Raw genomic sequence first — 17,762 nt, 5'->3', positions numbered from 1 at the left:
GATTCCAAAAGATTTGCTCTCAGTGTAAGCGACCATTTACACTGAGAGCTGGCCTTTTGTAATCTGGACCCTGGTGAAAGCTTGTTTATATAGGTAGGCATTTGATTCCAAAAGATTTGCTGTCAGTGTAAGTGACCATTTACACTGAGAGCAGGCCTTTTGTAATCTGGACCTTGGTGAAAGCTTGTTTATATAGGATAGGTGATGCAGTGAAGTAAGGCACTTACCTTGTGAGAGTAAGTCTTTTTGAATCAAAGCAGACTTAACTCTGACAGCAGCTCTTTTGGAATCTCATAGATTCATAGATTAGTACTAGACTAACTGCCCCTGTGGGCCATTTTTTAAGCCTAGTCCATTACCTCATGTGAGACTTGAATCCTGCACCTTGTGTCTATAAAGTGAACACCGTAACCATTATGCCAAATCCCTGGTTGTGACCTGCTAATGAGGTTTTTCTGATTCCGATTGTAGTTTGTGTGTGAGTAAGAGTTTCTCACCATTGCTGTAATTAATCAGCCTGGATTGGGCAGTTAACATAGGTGGAGAGAAATTCTGTGAATCCCAGAAGTGATCTTGTTGGGTTTTATTGCTTGTTTTCATATCTGGGTCTACTATAGATGATCAAAATCCCAAAAAGCCGACTTTCATATGTCCAAGACCATATAATTGACTTTTGGAATTTTGAACATCATTTAAAAAAAAAATGTATCTACACGTTGCTAGCAGGGGGGCCAAGCCCCTGCACCCCCTGCAATTTAAATATACCAACTCCGAGATCGCACTACAGTGGATGGAAATCTTCCCATTCCACACTATACGGAGATGTCCATTCTGAACGTTCGTAATTCCAAAAGTCGATCATATGGTCTCGGTCATATAAAAGTCGAATTATTGGGATTTCGATCATCTGCAGGAGACCCTCATATCTACTATCCTAAGATGTTGGTTTCATTTTTACAGTGCAGCTTTGTAACTTACCTGATGGTATCTGGGATTTGAATAATGAAGCATTGATTCCCACTGCCTCAATACTCATACTGTGCAGCTCATAGAATGCCACCACTGAAATTAATTCTATGTCTCAGAATCATCCTGAAATTGCATATTTGTGTTTTATGGGTCTTGTCTAATTAATAAGAGTAATACAGAACTAGAAGTTTATTTAAAGCTTTTCATGTTCTACCCCATTTTAGTCTTGAGCTTGTGCTTTGTGAATGATATGAATTGTTGTAATTTATATATTTTCTCTGCTGTGGTAAAATTGAAGTAAAGGACTGTTGTATTTTTGTGAAACTTAAATCTGTACCTCGTGTTTAAGCACACAGACTATTATTAACTGCAGATTCATATGAACTTCAGATGGACTTCTGTATTCTTGGTTTACAGTTGCTGTTCTCTCCCTTCCATTCATATTTTTGCTTCTCGCAGATGCTGACCATCAGCTATTTCCAGGGATCTGTCCTTTACTGGGTTTACTGAACCCAACCAGCCTTCTCCAGACTTTAACCAGTCAATGTTTTGAACCATTGAGGAAATTGAAGCACCCTGGGAAAGGCTTCCAATGAGCATTTTATTATGCAATACATTCTTACCCCTTGTGCACACCCTTCCTTTCCCAGAAAAGAACAGGCATTGACTGTATATCATTCTGCTTTAGTTAGTGGTGACTCAGCCACAGCTCCACCCTTCCTGAGGGCAACCCCCTCCCCCACATGTCTCCGTTCTCCATGTTGAGTCATCATGAAGTGCACCTAAATGCTCATTCCCACACACCAGAATGGGTATTCCCATCTCCCCTGCCTTTACTGTCAGGTACCAAAGCTGCTAATTGAATTTGGATTACCTGAACCACAGTGAGGGCGCTATCCATCTTTGCCAGGTAGATAGTTTGGATATTAAATTTGAATAAACTTAGTGTCTGCGTCTCTCCCTCTCTCTCTCTCTCCCTCTGTCTCATACACATGCTGTAGTTATATCAGGTGAAGTATGTAATGGAAGTAGTGTGAAGCATTTGATATAGTCTAGACATACTTCACATATATTTTGCTAGTTTTTAACACAGACCTTCAGGGACAGTAGTCTTATGTTATAAGCGGTGTAGTGTGTGTTCCCAGCAGAGATAATAATCAATAAGACTGTACAGACCTTTAAGCTTCCCCAGACAGGTATGTAGTGCCAAACTAGTCATTATGTTCATTTAGCAATAAATTATCAGAGGACCTATTTTGAAATGACTGGAATATTGACACTTGTTGACATATTTTTTTCTCCATTTCCCTCATATCAAGAGATGTACTCTTATGCATTAGTAGTCAGCCCATTTGTGGCTTGTTTAACACAGTGATAAATAGCCACAGACGGTCTCACTGCTTTGAAGTCTTACAAGTTTTGTCGCATTGAAGGCAAATGGCTGGCAGTTTAGCTCCAAGGGTTAAGGCTCTGGGCTTTTAATGAACTTAATCCTGTAGCACTGAGCTTGGTTCCCTTAAATTCTGTTTTCAAACTGTGCGACTCTGAGCAAGTAATTTAATCATGCAGTGTTCCTAGGTTGGTCCTGAAAATTGGACTGTTGCATCCACTAAGCTTACCTGGTTATCAGGTAATGCTAGACAAGTGATGCTGTTTAATAACTGAAAAAAAAAACTTACATTGAAGCACAGCACATATTTGTGTTTGGGATCACTTTTTTAGTAAAACCAAGTTTTTTCTTTCCACCATTATTAAAGTTAACTTTTAAGATTCATGCAGCATACAAACATATACGTCAAGCAGTTGCTGATGTCTGTCCTCAATCTGTACTCTCTGCTTAGATGTACCAATGTGATTCACGGTGCCACTTGTTAATTACTTCATGGCTTAATTGGTAAAAAATTATAAACAGTTCAGCAAAAAAATCACTACTTTACATTTTACTAGCTAATGTGCTCCCATATACACAAATGCATGCACATACATATACCTATTCTGCAATTAAAAAAAAAAAGTACCTGGGCTTTTTTTTAATCTGTTTTAAGCGTGACATCATTTTTAAAAAGTGACATGGGTACACACACAGTAATAGAAAAGAAAACAAGCAATAATAACCTTACCATTAGTATTTTCATGCAGTATATATGTTTTATTTTTAATGATTTTCATTCATTTCAGCATTACATAAATTACTCGGTTACTGTCTTCTCTTAAATTTCATTCCTCTCTCAACCTTATTCTGCATGTATTGCTCCCACAACTTATCTTTCTTTCTTTGTGTAATTTGTTCCTTCCCTTTTCTAAAGATCCCACCTCCAGTTCTTTTATCGCCTTTACAATATTCAGTACTTCTGATATGGTTGATTTACATTTTCATTTTCTAGCAATCGCTTTTCAGGAAGCCAATATCATTAGGCTTAGTAAAGCCTTATGTCTAGGCAATTCAGATCCTGTATCCCAGATCAATAGAATCATTCCTTAGTTACAATCGTTCTCTCAATATTTTTGACAAAGTACTCTGTTGGGAATTTTTAAAAATCTGCCTACTCATTACATTCCTAAGAAACATTCCCCATTAACCACTTCCTTTTTTCATCACATCTCCATCATTTGTTATCAGCTTGAGGAAAGATTAGTTGAGGTCTGCTTGAGGTATGAAACTGTCTAAGCAAACACTTTCATATAAACATTCTAAATCTTTTTGACTTTGTTGCATATGTAGGGGCCATGCAGATGTCTTCCCACTGTTCCTTTGTAATACTTTGCTAATGTCTCATCCTAATCTTTTCTAATCCATTCTGATTCTTATAGTTATCATTTAATGTTTTGAATGCCCTGCTAACTGTTCTTTTTTTATAGCAACTTCTGTTCTAGATTCAACTGAAAACTCAACACAGAGCTGTTCTTTCACTTAGAGTCCTCTCTGCCTTTTTCTTTGCCTGCACTTTGTTTTTAATTCCTGTTGGAAAGGAAGTCTTTAACCTGCAGTAAAGACTTCTTTTTGGCCTCATCCCAATATTTTGTCTTTCTCTCCCTAGTTATCTGCTTCCAATACGATGGTTCCTCATCACTACTGGTAATTTCCTTTCTCCATCCCTGCTTCACAGAGATGATTGATAGGTTATATGAGACAACGAAACAGCATCAACAACATACAGTAAAAGACCCTTTGAAGAGACTGCATTTGCTGGCATTTGTACTGCACTTTCTGGTTCCCATCAAAAATGTTAAAAGTTATTTTTTCTGACGTGTTTGAAAGAAAAAAAAAACTTTGTTTTAAAGTACTATGAATAGTTGACAGCAAGCATGAAGTTGTGCTGTACTTCACTGTTAGGCTTGTTTTACTCTACAGTCTCCCCTAAGAATTTACAGTATTGCTTTCTTGTTAACTTTATTAAACAAAGTCAATCAAGTCAAAGGGCTTTATTTTTCATATTTGACTGGATAGCAAAAGTAGTGTATTTATCCAGAATGTTTACTGTGAAACAGTATATCAAATTTTCCAGCTGCAGCAGTTTTCATTCATGCATTTTTTTTTCTTTTCAATAGGAGATCAAAAATGAAAGCTGATAGATACTGCAAGTGAAGTCAAAGACAATGTTTTTTTTGTTTTTTTTATTAGAAAGATTCTTTTGCTGTAGCTATGCAGTGTTTTAAAAATGTATGGATCTGTATATAAATGTGTAAAAATGTCAGTGTATCGCATTGTTTAATACTGATGTTACATATTTTATGAATTAAAAAAAAAATCAGAGTTTCACTGTAATTTTTCCGTATGACAGACGTCTGGTACTTATTATAGAGGAGTACTAATTTCCATGTTCTGGTCTTTTTGTTTTGCACATTAACTTATACAAATGTTACTCTCGTCTGTACAGAGCAGATAATCCTATAGTGGCTAACCTAAGATGTAACAAATTGCTGATTCTTCTTATACAGAAGAAACTGTGTAATGGGTTATGACTAGGTCACTAATTGTAACTACTGTTTGAGAAGCAGATTTTGAGAAATTTGCCTTAAACGTAAACTTTTCAAACTGAATTACATAAAATTCTTTTCAAGAACACACAAAACAGGAGTTATGGTCAGTGATCCATTCGTACATCTTTTTATTGGGAGGTACTTATCAGTTTATTTCCCAGCATGATGGTTATATGACTATATAGCACTGTTCGCTTTCAGAAGAAAAGGTCTTCTCAGATTCAGTCCCAGTCTTTTTGCCTATATTCTTTAGCTTGGTCTTATTTTATTCCACATTTGATGTTCATCTACATACTTTGCAACTGACCATGTTATTTAAGCAGTTCTTGGAAAGAAGCACTTTCATACATACAGTAGGTGAATATATGTTGGAAATTCTTGCTGTTATTTTTACATCACTGACCCATAAACATTGAGTATAGATATATTGTTCAACCAAAGGTTGTTACATTTATTTTCATACTTTACATATTAAATATTTCCTTGAAGTATTAATAGTATCCTGTTTACTACACAAAGTGTCAGTGGCAAATAGACATTACTTGCGTCTTATAGTAGTGAACAGAGCTGCAGAATCACTTCATATAAGAAGGGGGGGGACAAGCAGGAAAGTCACAAGTTCCTCCAAGGGCTCTTTTCCTGTATTTATTTTGGATAGCTAAAAAATTTAATTTTCTTTTTTTGTATCCCCTTCCTCTACCCTTTTCTTTGACTCATTAGGGTAGATAGGCTAATTGTTAGGTTATGGTAAGTTAGGTTGTTTTATTAGGTCAAACAGTTCCCACCTTTGACGGTTTTGTGGTAGTGTATTGCTGTGTTTAAAATAAAATTTAAAAGTATTTCCTTATTTGCATTAGTTTAATCATGGATCTGTTACTTTTATGTTGTTCTTGTTGACCTTTTTTCTGTAGATATGGAAAAAAAGGATTTTAAAAATGTGTGGTGTGTGGCCATAAATAAAAAAAAAAATACCTTTTCTGCAAGCACTCTACTTTTTCTAATTTTTAATACTTTGCCCTTCTGCAAGAGTTTTGTCAGGATCATCTCTTTCTGCTTGTATGATTGCATCTTTACTAATGTAGGTCTTAGCTGCTTTCTCAAGCCTATGTTTGCAACATGCACGCAATGTGCCCTTTCAGTTAATTCCTGCTGGGGAATACCAATGTCCAGTTGCTTATTTGTGCTTTCATAAAATTAATATAGTCTTCCTTCCAGTTTTTTTGGTACATCAGAAAAATCCTCAGTCTTTCTTTGCATGCTGTGTCCTCTAACTCTGCCATTTTTTGAAACAGCTCTTCTTAAGCAGTCTGATATTTGGCCACCTTTTCTTCATTTCAACTTCTGATTTTTGCACTTTTAATAAAGTCATTAAAGGTCCTATCTTTCTCAGCCTTTTGTTATTTGGGTTGATATACTCTGTGTTTCATTTATTTTAATCATTTTTGAGCACATTTGATTTTTTTCTTATAAATTACTGGAAACTATCTCTTGTACCCAAGCTGGAGCTTGAACTGCTTTTTGCTGAACAACTGCAGAATTCTTCCTAGTCAATGTTTTCTCCTCACCTTTTCTAATTGATTTTCTTTCAGAGTCTCATAAGTTTCTTAGCTGACATCTAGACAGTGTACTTAACTAGCCAGTAACCAAATTTTACTAAAACTATCAGAATTACTAGTCCTTATCTTTCAGTTTCTTTTTTTTTATCTTATAATATTTTGAAGCAAAGTTCAGTCTGCAGTGAGTATTGTTGCTGGGTTAATTTTTTAATCTTAAGTTCTTCCTCATTTACGGGGGAAAAAACAACTTTTGGGTCTTGTAATACTAAGTCTGCTGACCAAGGAGTGTGTGTATGAGAAGATGACACCACATCTTTCATAATTGGAGAAATTGGTCAATTTCTGCAAACTAAGTGCTTATCTGCCAAGATGAAACACAGATTCCTATGCTCTTGAAATAAAGTATAACTCATTTGCTAACAAATTATTTTGTGAGACTGTTTTCCTCCAGTTATGTCTGTCTTAGCCTGGAATTATTCTTCATGGGTATTTTCTGTCATTGATTCTCCATTAGATTTTGTATTCATTACAGCAGCACCCATCAACTTCAACATTTAACTGTAGTATGCTGGTTGGTCACCACATCTGTTTATGTAAGCATGCTGAGTGAGGCAGGCTTCCTCATGTTGACATTAGGTCTATCGTAATTTCCGTCCCTTAGATCTCCCCAAAGTAGGTGGTCTTCCTGATTTAAAATAAACATTCTGTCTGTGGAAAATAGAAGAGAGAAATCAACTCAAAAAGATGCAGGGAAAATTGTTTTAAAGGAAAACTCCACCCATAGTACTAAACAAAAAATCTGTTTTTTTCACGCTGTTTTCTGATCTATTTTTATACCTCAAAGTAACTCCCTGAGTGCTTCTTATAGCATTTTAATGTAATTTTCCATCAGTGGGGCTTAACATATCAACGTGATCTTGTTTTTCTTCAACCCTTTCTCTTTCCCATAATCCATGTCTAGTCTGTTTTATATGAGTCATGCTAGACGTAACAAAGTAGTTTTGTATTCCCATCCCATTGCCATATAATGGGAATTAGTGTCCCTCACTGTCATATACCTTCTGTAACAGGACTACTGTTTTTTTCCTGGAATGACCCTCATTTATGTTAGTCTCAGAGCCAGTTTTACACTATACTAAGGAGTTATACAACTGCAACCAAAAAAGTAGCTAAATCGCAGGCCTTTGTTCAAAGTATCCTTTTGTACTCCAAGAATGATTGACCGTCCCTAACATACTATTTCTGAGGTGACAAAACTGTCCCTGCTCATAGAGATTCTTTCAGTTTCTTGTGTGACAGACTGTACTGGAATGGAATGGATTTGAGAAATGTTCCCCAGTGCCTGCAGTGGATACATTTTTATTTTTATTTATTTATTTTTTTAATCTGAATGTTGTAGAATATGCAAATTTTCATTTGTTTTATAACTAATGTCAGGTTATTGATAATGAAGTTTCAAAACAAAATATAACCAACTTTCTATTCCTTAACTTTGGATAACTTATTTTTTCTGAGGCACAGATGTTGTGTAGCATTATATTCTCTATCTTTTCATATTATTCTGCTCATATAGTTATTTTATTAAAGTACAGAAAATCACTTCTGCAAACCTGCCTCCCTGATAATGACACAGTAAAATTAACTGACTGAAAAATAATTGTACTTTTCAGTCCTTGCAGTGGGAAGATTTTTTTTTTGGGGGGGGGGGGTGGAATATTGTAGGAAATCCCTTATCACTTGCATTTCCTTTTTTTAACTAATGTTATGTTCTTTTTCTCTCTACTATGCTGTTGTGCAGCCAAATATTACCAAATGTCTATTCTTTACGTTTGGATAATTTTTTTGTTCGTTTTGTTTTGTGCAACAGATGTCTTCAGGCATTATGTTTTTCTCTTTTCAGTCTTCAGCAAAACTGACTCATTCATAATGCCACAAGTACTACTAATACTCTGGGCTCTGCAGGACTTAGAAATGACTCTTTGTAATTGCAGGAAGCTGCACTCCTGATGTTTACAACCAGTGAATTCAGGCTTGCAGCATCCCATTCCTTTTACTGAACTTGTGATGCATCTGGCAGGAAGTGAGAGGGCTAAACCTCTGATTCAAATGCTAAGAGTACATGGTTTGAATCTGAATCTTTCCATCTTCTTTTCATACTTTGTGACCCCAAGCAAGTCATTTAACTAGACAGTGAGGCAACTGGGAATTTGGGCTTGATCCCTAATGCATCGCAACTTTAAATGAACTTATACCACTTTTCCTTTATTCCTTTTTTCAGTACACATCACAACTACCACAGCACTTTTTCTATGTTATATGCTTCTTCAGTCTCTTATTAGCTATGGTAACTGTGGGTTTCAGTAAGTCTCAAAAGAAATTCATAGCTTTCACTGCATGTCAATCTTCTCTGTAATGTTTTCATTCATAATTGCAGTGGACATGTGTTTAATGTATTAATCATTTCCTTTCTGCATAGTCGTTTTCTGCTCCATTCTGTTCCATTTTTAGCGCACTTCCCCAGAGCTGACTATATGAAATTTCATCAGTATTACATTTTTTGTCATGTCCGTATGTTTTGCCCTTTGCATGGTTCCCCAGTTTACTGTCTCTCTGCCTAATCATCGCCTTTTGTGAAATGATATGCATAGCTACTTTAGGAATGCTTCCTACTAATAAAGAGGAGCAGTCTTTTGACCACCCATTAACATTCTTTCTACCTCTGGCAAACTCCATATTTGACTGATTAGAAAACAGCAGTTGGGAGGTCAACATGAACACAAGCAGTGCCATTGAGATGAGCACAAATGTCTATCAAATAAAAATACTGCATTTATAGCATATTACAAGTATGTCTGTATTTTCCTTTGTACAAAGATAAAAAAGACACAGCACAAATTAAAAATGTCTGCTCGTCATTTATTTTCTCCATCAACTGCCCAGTCTTAGGAAGCATGGTATATTAATGCACTTAATATTTATAAGAAGCATTATAGTGTACTTTCAGTCCCATTTTTCCCACTGTTTTTCCCAGTGTTACACAGGAACTGCTGCATCACCTCGACTCCTGTCTTTTATACACTTTAGTCACATCTTGTCTGCTTTTTGTATTACGCTTGTTCCATTCAGTTCATATGACAGTTGTTTTCCTTACATAGCAGTGCTTGCCATATTTACATATGTAGTGCTTGAATGCCGCAATCAAGGACCCTAAGGGTAATAAACTGATTAATGAAAAATGGAGTGTTTGCTCTCATTGTTTCAGTATTTCATGCACACTTTGCATGGTAGTTTAGCCATACTCTGCCTCACCTGTACTCAGTGCTGTATTATGTGTCTAGTTTGTATGGAACTGAAAACAGTAAGTGGCTTGTTCAGTTTTTCAGTAGCACAGGATGTCGCACTAAAGTGGGAATGGAAACAGCAGGCTTATTTCATGTGTGTGAGCCTGGAGCTTCAGCCTTGTCACTCCCATTGTTTATTTACTTGCTTATTTACATTTTTTTACTGGGAAAGTCCAACTGGGAAGTAAGCCCCCTTTTCAATAGATGGCAATGGAGAAAAGTTCCATGGTTAAATATACAGAATTATTATGAAAATGTGCAAAACATCTGTTAAAACAAAAGCATTTTTAGTTTTATAAGAGAGTCATCTCAAGATGTACAACAGTGAATTAACCGCATTGTGCAATACGCATACATGAAAGTGAAATGCAGTTCTGGAGGTTGCACTGTACAATACAGACACTTTAAGTTTTCCAAAGTGCAGATTGGGAAGTGAAGTGTCACTAATTGTATATGTGCACACAGACACACACATGCATATATTTTATTTCTCCAGTATACACACACGTGTCTATACATGTAAGATGTGTGCTACACACATGTACTTCATATATGCTTAGATAGATGTAGATAATTAAAGTACTTCTGATTTCCTTTTCCTAATGTTTTTTAATGAAATAACAAGTGCATGTTAATGTAAAATTCTGATGTATATCATGGTTTCCATCAATGGTTACATTTTCTTTGTAGACTAGAAAATGCACATGCATTCCAGCTGTGTTAGGACTGACTAAAAGCCAGTGGAAGATGTCTCTTCCCATGGATCTGTATACCAGATGTGCATCACCCTCTGGAAGGATGTCAGAAGAAAGCATAAAAGACCTTCTTATAAAACAGTATCAGTACACCTAGTTGATAGGGTTGCCATCTGCTTCAGTTCCTGCAGAGCAGTCCTAATTTAGCAGTTCTGTTATGTGTGTGTTTGGGGGGGGGGGGGCATAAAAATGGTAAATGTGTTAATACTAAACAAAAATTACAAGAAAAAAATATTTTCTGATTTTTTTTCTTAATATCACATACATCTTTGATATACATTTAAATCATCTTAATATGTAAAATAGTATAAACAACTGGAACAGATGGTCTTCACCCCCCACAAGGGACTCAGATGTCCTAGATGTACTCGCCAGTCACTGCATCTCCCCCTGTGTGATGCATTCCCTGGTAAGGTCAGACCGTAAAACTGCCTCGTTCGAAGTAACTATTGGACCTGACACCCCCACAGGAGGAAAAGACTTTTCCAAAGCTAACTTCAGACTTCTAAGAGGTAGTATAAAAAGTTTTATACCCGCCCACACTTGCAGACAATTATTCCTGTGCAAAAGTGCACTCAGATACCCTGTACAAACACTTAAGCAGCTGTACAGACTCTGCTGTACTTGACCGGATCAAAACCAGGTGGTCCTGAAAAAAAACAAGCCACCCTGGTGACCTAAAGTATAAACAAGTTATATAAAAAGAGGAAAAAAACTGATGTCTAAGAATAAGAGGGAACTGACTCAGCAAAGGAAAAATTCCCTCCTCAGCCTGAACAAGCAAATCAGAAATCTTGTGAAATCCTCTAAAGCTAGGTATAAAGCTAAAATAGCATCCCTAGGTAAGGATAATCATAGGACATTTTTTTAATTATGTCTAAAACCTGAAAAGGAATGCCTAGCTTTGTGCAGAACTGGTAATAGATGGTATCACTCATACTGCACCAGAGGAAATCACCAACCTGCTAGCTGACAAATTTGTTGCAAACTTCACCCCCCCTGGCCCCACCAGCCATGCCCCCAAAGCAATACCCAACATCAATCCTCTGCCTAGTATCGCTACAGATCACATCTTATGTTCGCTCTCCAAGGCCAAAAACACAGCCGCAATGGGACCAGATAACATCCCAGCATGCTTATTAAGCAATCTAAAACAGGACCTAGAAAACCCATTTTCGCTCTCTCTAGCCATAGTCTGAGAACCATCTTTTTCAGTAGAGTAGACAACAAACAGTAATCCCCTTGCACAAAGGGGGGCTATCAACAGACCCTGAGAACTATAGACCCCATAAGTCTAACCAGTCTCATCTGCAAGGCCATGGAAAGAATTGTCATGGACCTTATCAACGAGAACATAGGCGGCCTTCAAACTCCAGACCCAACCCAGTTTGGTTTCGCTAAGGGTAGATAATGTCTATTAAACCTGGTGGACTTTGAGAAAGTCACCAAAGCCCTGGATGAAGGTAAGGCAGTGCATACTGCTTATCATGACCTGGCCAAGGCTTTTGACACAATCCCCAACTCAGATATAATTGAAAAACTCACTCAGGGATCTGAATGGAGAGATGATAGGGGTCCAAATGGAGAGATTAGTCAGGAAGCAAAGGAGAGTAGTAGTGCTGAAATTGAATTCATCTTCATGTCTTGGTGAGTACCTTCACAAGGTGGATCCTGTTTTTTTTTTACAAAATCTCACCCAAGATGACACTAATATATTGACTGTTTTTATACATCTGTTTCACCAGGTTTAAATGACACTATATCCATTAAACCATTATTGGCCTTGAAATTATATGTTTATTAAGTAGTTTCCTTTATGTTCATTGTAGTAAGCCATTGACACTGGAATGTTAAACACCAACTTTTTAATTGTAATTTTTTATATTCTCTGTGACTAAAATAATATAATCCACATGTATGATATATTTTATACATTTGACATATTCTTATATATTTTATATATTTTATGGTTATTAAGATGATTTTTTTAATTGATTTTTTGAAGTAGATTTTTAATTACAATTTTATTATTACTATTCTAGTTCATTTTTATGTATGTAATACAACAATAGCAGTATTGCTGTGTTAGTAAATGTGTATGTATGTCTTTAAAATTAGTAAGACTGATTTCAAAAAGAATTGGCGCCAAAAAAGTTATTTAAAGATCTGCTAACGTCAGTTTCAGTGTTCTGATGAAGCTCGTATTCATACAAGTGCAAGCGCTTAACCTTTTGGAGTTTGGATTCAATAAATGTTTTTATTTTTTATACTGTCGCTATCTGAGTTATTCGCTTGTTGTAAAACGTTTTTGTGCTGCTGGTTTTCGTTGGTGTAATTGAAGCATTGAAGTAGTGTGTGGATTTCCCAAGACACAGAGGTCAGTTTGCGTTACAGTGGATTTTGATATTTTGTTCTCAGTTGTTCAATTGTCCGCACTGGTGGTCTTTTACATGGAGTGAAGTAGGTCAGAAATTAAAAAAGATAGCTGGGTGCACAAGACCCAGGATTAAAAAGTGCCCAATCCTGGTAGGCGCACTGGTGTCAGGATTGGAAAATATGACCGTGTAGAATCCTGAAAGTACAGAAACATTCTTACAGTGGGGCCAGGCCCACGGGGAGGATGCCCCCCCCCCCCCCATTGTAGAAGGAAGGTAGTAGTCCACAAAAACTGATAGGCCAGAGAAGAGCCATAAAGACGACAGAGGGACTATTGAGGATAAGAAAGAAATTATGTATTGTTACTATTATGCAAAAAGCCCAGAATTTCGAGACACAAGGTATACAAAAGGATTGAGAGAAATTAGAAGAAAGAAAAATACTTCCACAAGGCAAAACTGTCAGAAGCTTCAAATAAAAAAAATTGTTTTCCTTGATACAACAGATTTGTGAAAAACAGTATATAGACCAAGAAACTTTGATCTGTTTGGAAAAAGAAGCATTTGAGGAAGTGCGAAAATATAAGCAACAAAACCTAGAGATTTTTGAAAAGTATAAAAAAGAAATATGCACATGGGAAAGAGAGATTTGAGAAGGTCCAATATTTATGAAAAGGTGAAAGCCAAATTAATCAATAGAAAGAAGGCAGCCTCAAAGATACTGAAAAGAAAAATAAAATACAGGCAAAGGCTTACAGATATGGAAAATTTCACAAACAAAAAATATAACAAAGAGGGAATGCAGAAATGAAGGTTAGTAAAGTAGAAGTTAAAAAAAGGAGAAAGCAAAATTAATCAACACAGAAAGAGCAGCACCAAAGATATTTGAGAAATACAGGCGAAGGAATCCAGACATGGAAAACTTTACAATACAAAAAAAAATAAGACACAGGAAAAGTAGAAAAGGAGATTAGTATTGGAAAAGTTAAATAAATAGAAACTGAGGTTATGGAGTACCTGCAAAGTGAAGGATTCAGTATAGAAAATCTAATTCAGAAAGTACCACAACAGGATACAGCAATGGACATCCAAATTAAGGGGAAATCAGTGGAATGGAAAGCAATTGGTTAGATACCATATGAAGATATTTTAGAGCCTTCCACAGGAAACTAGTATAAATCTTCACTTGAAGTTAGCAAGAGAAGAAACCGGAAACTCTGACGTAGTCAATGTTGAGGAGTGATAAGCCAGTGAGTTCCCATATGACAGACCAGCGGATGACACAGGATGAAATTGAAGATAATGTGCCACAGCAAGATTCTATAGAACTTTCTATAGAATGCCCACATGAAATGGAAAACAAAAAATGTGTCCTCAGTTTAAAAGAAAATGAGTTACGGGAAGAGTTGCTTAACTTAATAGAGATAGACATATTAAAGTCATAAAAGAAATAAACTGCAGAAGGTAAATAAACCCCAAAATGTCAGAAGTTTAATGAAACAAACACAGTACTTAGGACTGACCATAGAGATCCATGCGATATAACAGAAGTAAACAGGATATATTACTGTGCAGCTAAATTAATAACTGATATAGTTCTACCACAAGAACACAGGGTAGTGAGGAAAAGGAAGGGGAGAAATCGAATACCATCATGAAGTATTGAATAGAGTAAACCATAAAACAATTGAGACAAGAAGTGTCACTCTTAGAAGAGTATAGAAGAGGGACCAGACCAACAAAAACACTTAGAAAGATAGACGTGATAAAAGCAATGTGCAGTATTAGAACTGAGCAGGATCTATCATGCACTGTCGCAAACAACAAACTAAAAATCTTAGCACAGGCGGAAAAAAAGATACACGGATAAATATAAAGGAAAAGTACAAAATAAGCAATTTATTGATGACCCAAAAAAGTTTTATAGAGAATTGGGAAACAGTCAAAAGAAAAAAGATACATTCTCCAGAAGTATTTATGAAGATCTTGCAGAACATAAAGATGTTAAAGGGATAGAAGAAGTAAAAGAAAGAATAAGAAGTTTAAAGGTACAAGATATGAAATGGGATGAAGTAACAGCTAGACTGAAACAAAGTTAGGAAATGCCTCCAATTGAAAAACTCCAGGCACAGATGCAGTACCTAACTTCTGGTTAAAAGTGCTGACATTTTTGCACGAAGATTTATCCATGAGTAAGAACTATTTGTATGCACATCCCGAACAGACGCCAACCTGGCTAACACAGGAAAATCAATGCTCCTACTTGAGTGAACAGACAAGATACCCTAAAAATTGTATACCAATAACTTGCCTTCCAGTGACGTATAAACTATACACTGGAATTGATGCTGAGTTTATAGTCATTTAGAAGAAAACTCAATTGTGACGATAGAACAAAAGGACAATAAAAGAAAGTCATATGGAACAAAGGATCATTTGTTGTTAAATAAAGTCATACTAGAGAACTGTAAAAAGGGGGAAAAAATCTAGGTAAGACATGGATTAACTACAAAAAAGCATTTGATAGTATCCCACATTCACGGATAAGAGTGCTTAAAAATATATATGATACACCTTACACTGATCGACTACATTACAGTGACCATGAAACAGTGGCAGACCACTTTGCAATTAAGCCATGATAAAGGGCAAATTATTATCCCAGTGATAAAAATTCAAAGGGGGATATTCCAGGGTAATTTTCTGTCACCACTGCTATTCTGTCTTGCCCTTAATCCATTAAGCTGTCTACTTAACAGCTTAGGGCATGGCTGTAATTTGGCTCCTAGAACACAACAAAGTATAAAGACTTCTGATCTTCCCTTTGTTGATGCTTTAAACTGTATAGCTCATCAGATGAGGAACTGAAAGCACAACTGCAAGTTGTCAAAGCTTTTCAGATGATAAATGTGCAAAAGCAAACTTTAAAGCAGGAATACTGCAACACCAAGAAAATATCAGTTTGGGACAAGAATGTGATATAAAAGAACTTGAGCAAGAGGGAGTGTGTAAATATTTGGGGAATTGATGAAGATCAGCAATAAAACATGAACAAATGCAAATAAAACTTAGTAAGGAATACTTTAGAAGACTTAAATTAATCCTGAAAACAGCATTAACATCTAGGAACAAAATACAAGCTATAAACCAATTTGCTCTTCCTGTCCTAACTTACAGGTTTGGAGAGACTGACTTGCCCCAAAACATGTTGGATAGATTAGACAGTAAAACAAGAAGGATGCTTCTTGCTCACCAAATGATTTATAAAAATCAGTGCATACCAAGATTATATATTCCCCATTCCAAAGGAGGGGTGGGCCTCCTTGAAATTGATTACATGTATAGATCTGCAATCATGGGACTGCACATGTCTGCTGACCTCAGAAGACCCAAATATAGTGAAAGTTTAGAAACATGAAGAGAATAAATATAAGATGACTTCCCTGCGTAGTCAAAGCAGAAGCATATCAGCGTCAAGCAGGAATGGAAATCAGACCAGGAGTAAATAAAAGTCAGGCAGCAGCTGAGCTGCCTGTGCCAAAAAAAAAAATTTTATATATATATATATATATATATATATATATATGGTGAAGCATATGAGAAGGCAAGAAATATGGAAAATGCATAAATATAGTTGCAAGTATAAAAAAACTCTGGAAGGACCCTCATGTTGATCAGGACTGAATGCAGGAATGGGTAAGGAGAGGCAAATTCAAACTAAGAGTTGAAAGGTTAATACTGACTGCCCAAGATAGTGGGCTTATATGCACATTGGTTTACAAAGTCCATTGAACATGTGGGAGAAACGGACAACCTGTAGGTTTTGTTAAACAGAATTGGAAACAGTTGCACACCTCGTTGCTGGTTGTGGCATATTAATGGCAGAAGGACTATGTACTGAAAGGCATAACAATGTGGCAAGACTGTTGCATTAGGGATTGTGCAAACATTATGATACTGAAATGGCTGAAAAACACTGGATAGAAAATGAAGTCTACATCACATGGGATCACCCATTACCAACATTTCAAAAGATAGATGCTAGAAAACCAAATATAGTGGCCATAAAAAGAAGACAAAAGTAGCATTGATCATTGAATACGCCACACCCAGTGACTACAGTGTCTTACATAGAGAGAGAGAGAGAAAGTCATAAAATGTAAGAATTTGGAGGAAGAAATGAGAGCAGTGTGGAAGAAAGATACCTAGACAGTGCCAATAGGAGTAGGAGCAACAGATCTTATAGAAAAGAATCCATAACCGTATTTAGATATGTTTCTAATACATGTAACCCCATACAAATTGCAGAAGGAGTCATTATTGAGCACATTGTGGGTGCTGCAAAGAGCACTTCTGTCTGGCATCAAAGATTGAAACAATACTAATTTCATGAACTTTAATCATTCTTTGACTTATGAATAGGGCCCATTCCAGGCATAGTATTAGAAACAGCAAAAGATTTGGAGAAATTAAAAAGAAATTGGGGATTAACTCTTATGTCCCTAGATGGGTAGCCAATTGGCTCACCGACAGAACACACAGTGTCAAAGTTGGTGACAACCTCTACCAGTAGACCAGTCACCAGTGGCATACCACAATGTTCTGTGCTGGGTCCCTTACTGTTCAGAATCTACTTTTCAGAAGTCCATGCTGAATTAGGTGGCCCTTGGCTTACCAAGTTTGCTGATGGTTGCAAATTTTCCCACAATGATGTTAACATTCTACAGGAAGGGCTAACACAGAAAAATGACTAGTGCCAGAGCCACGGTCTAAAACTAAACACAA

General features: G+C 36.3%; 1 protein-coding gene across 2 annotated transcripts in view; it reads left to right on the top strand.

Annotated features, from left to right (window-relative positions):
• The window catches only part of FRG1 (FSHD region gene 1), a 466,841-nt gene extending 459,911 nt beyond the window's left edge, over positions 1–6,930 (top strand). For both annotated transcript variants that reach the window (XM_044062473.1, XM_044062472.1), the window contains exon 8: positions 4,519–6,930. In XM_044062473.1, the coding sequence (XP_043918408.1) occupies positions 4,519–4,555 (37 nt within the window). In that variant the 3' untranslated portion in view covers positions 4,556–6,930. The remainder of the gene's footprint in view (positions 1–4,518) is intronic.
• The last annotated feature ends 10,832 nt before the right edge of the window (positions 6,931–17,762 follow it).

The sequence above is a fragment of the Protopterus annectens genome, chromosome 2.part1, assembly GCF_019279795.1.
Source record: "Protopterus annectens isolate FY-2018-M chromosome 2.part1, PAN1.0, whole genome shotgun sequence".
Lineage (NCBI taxonomy): Eukaryota > Metazoa > Chordata > Ceratodontiformes > Protopteridae > Protopterus > Protopterus annectens.
Note: the sequence above shows the minus strand (reverse complement) of the source record. Positions and strands in the feature narration are given on the sequence as shown.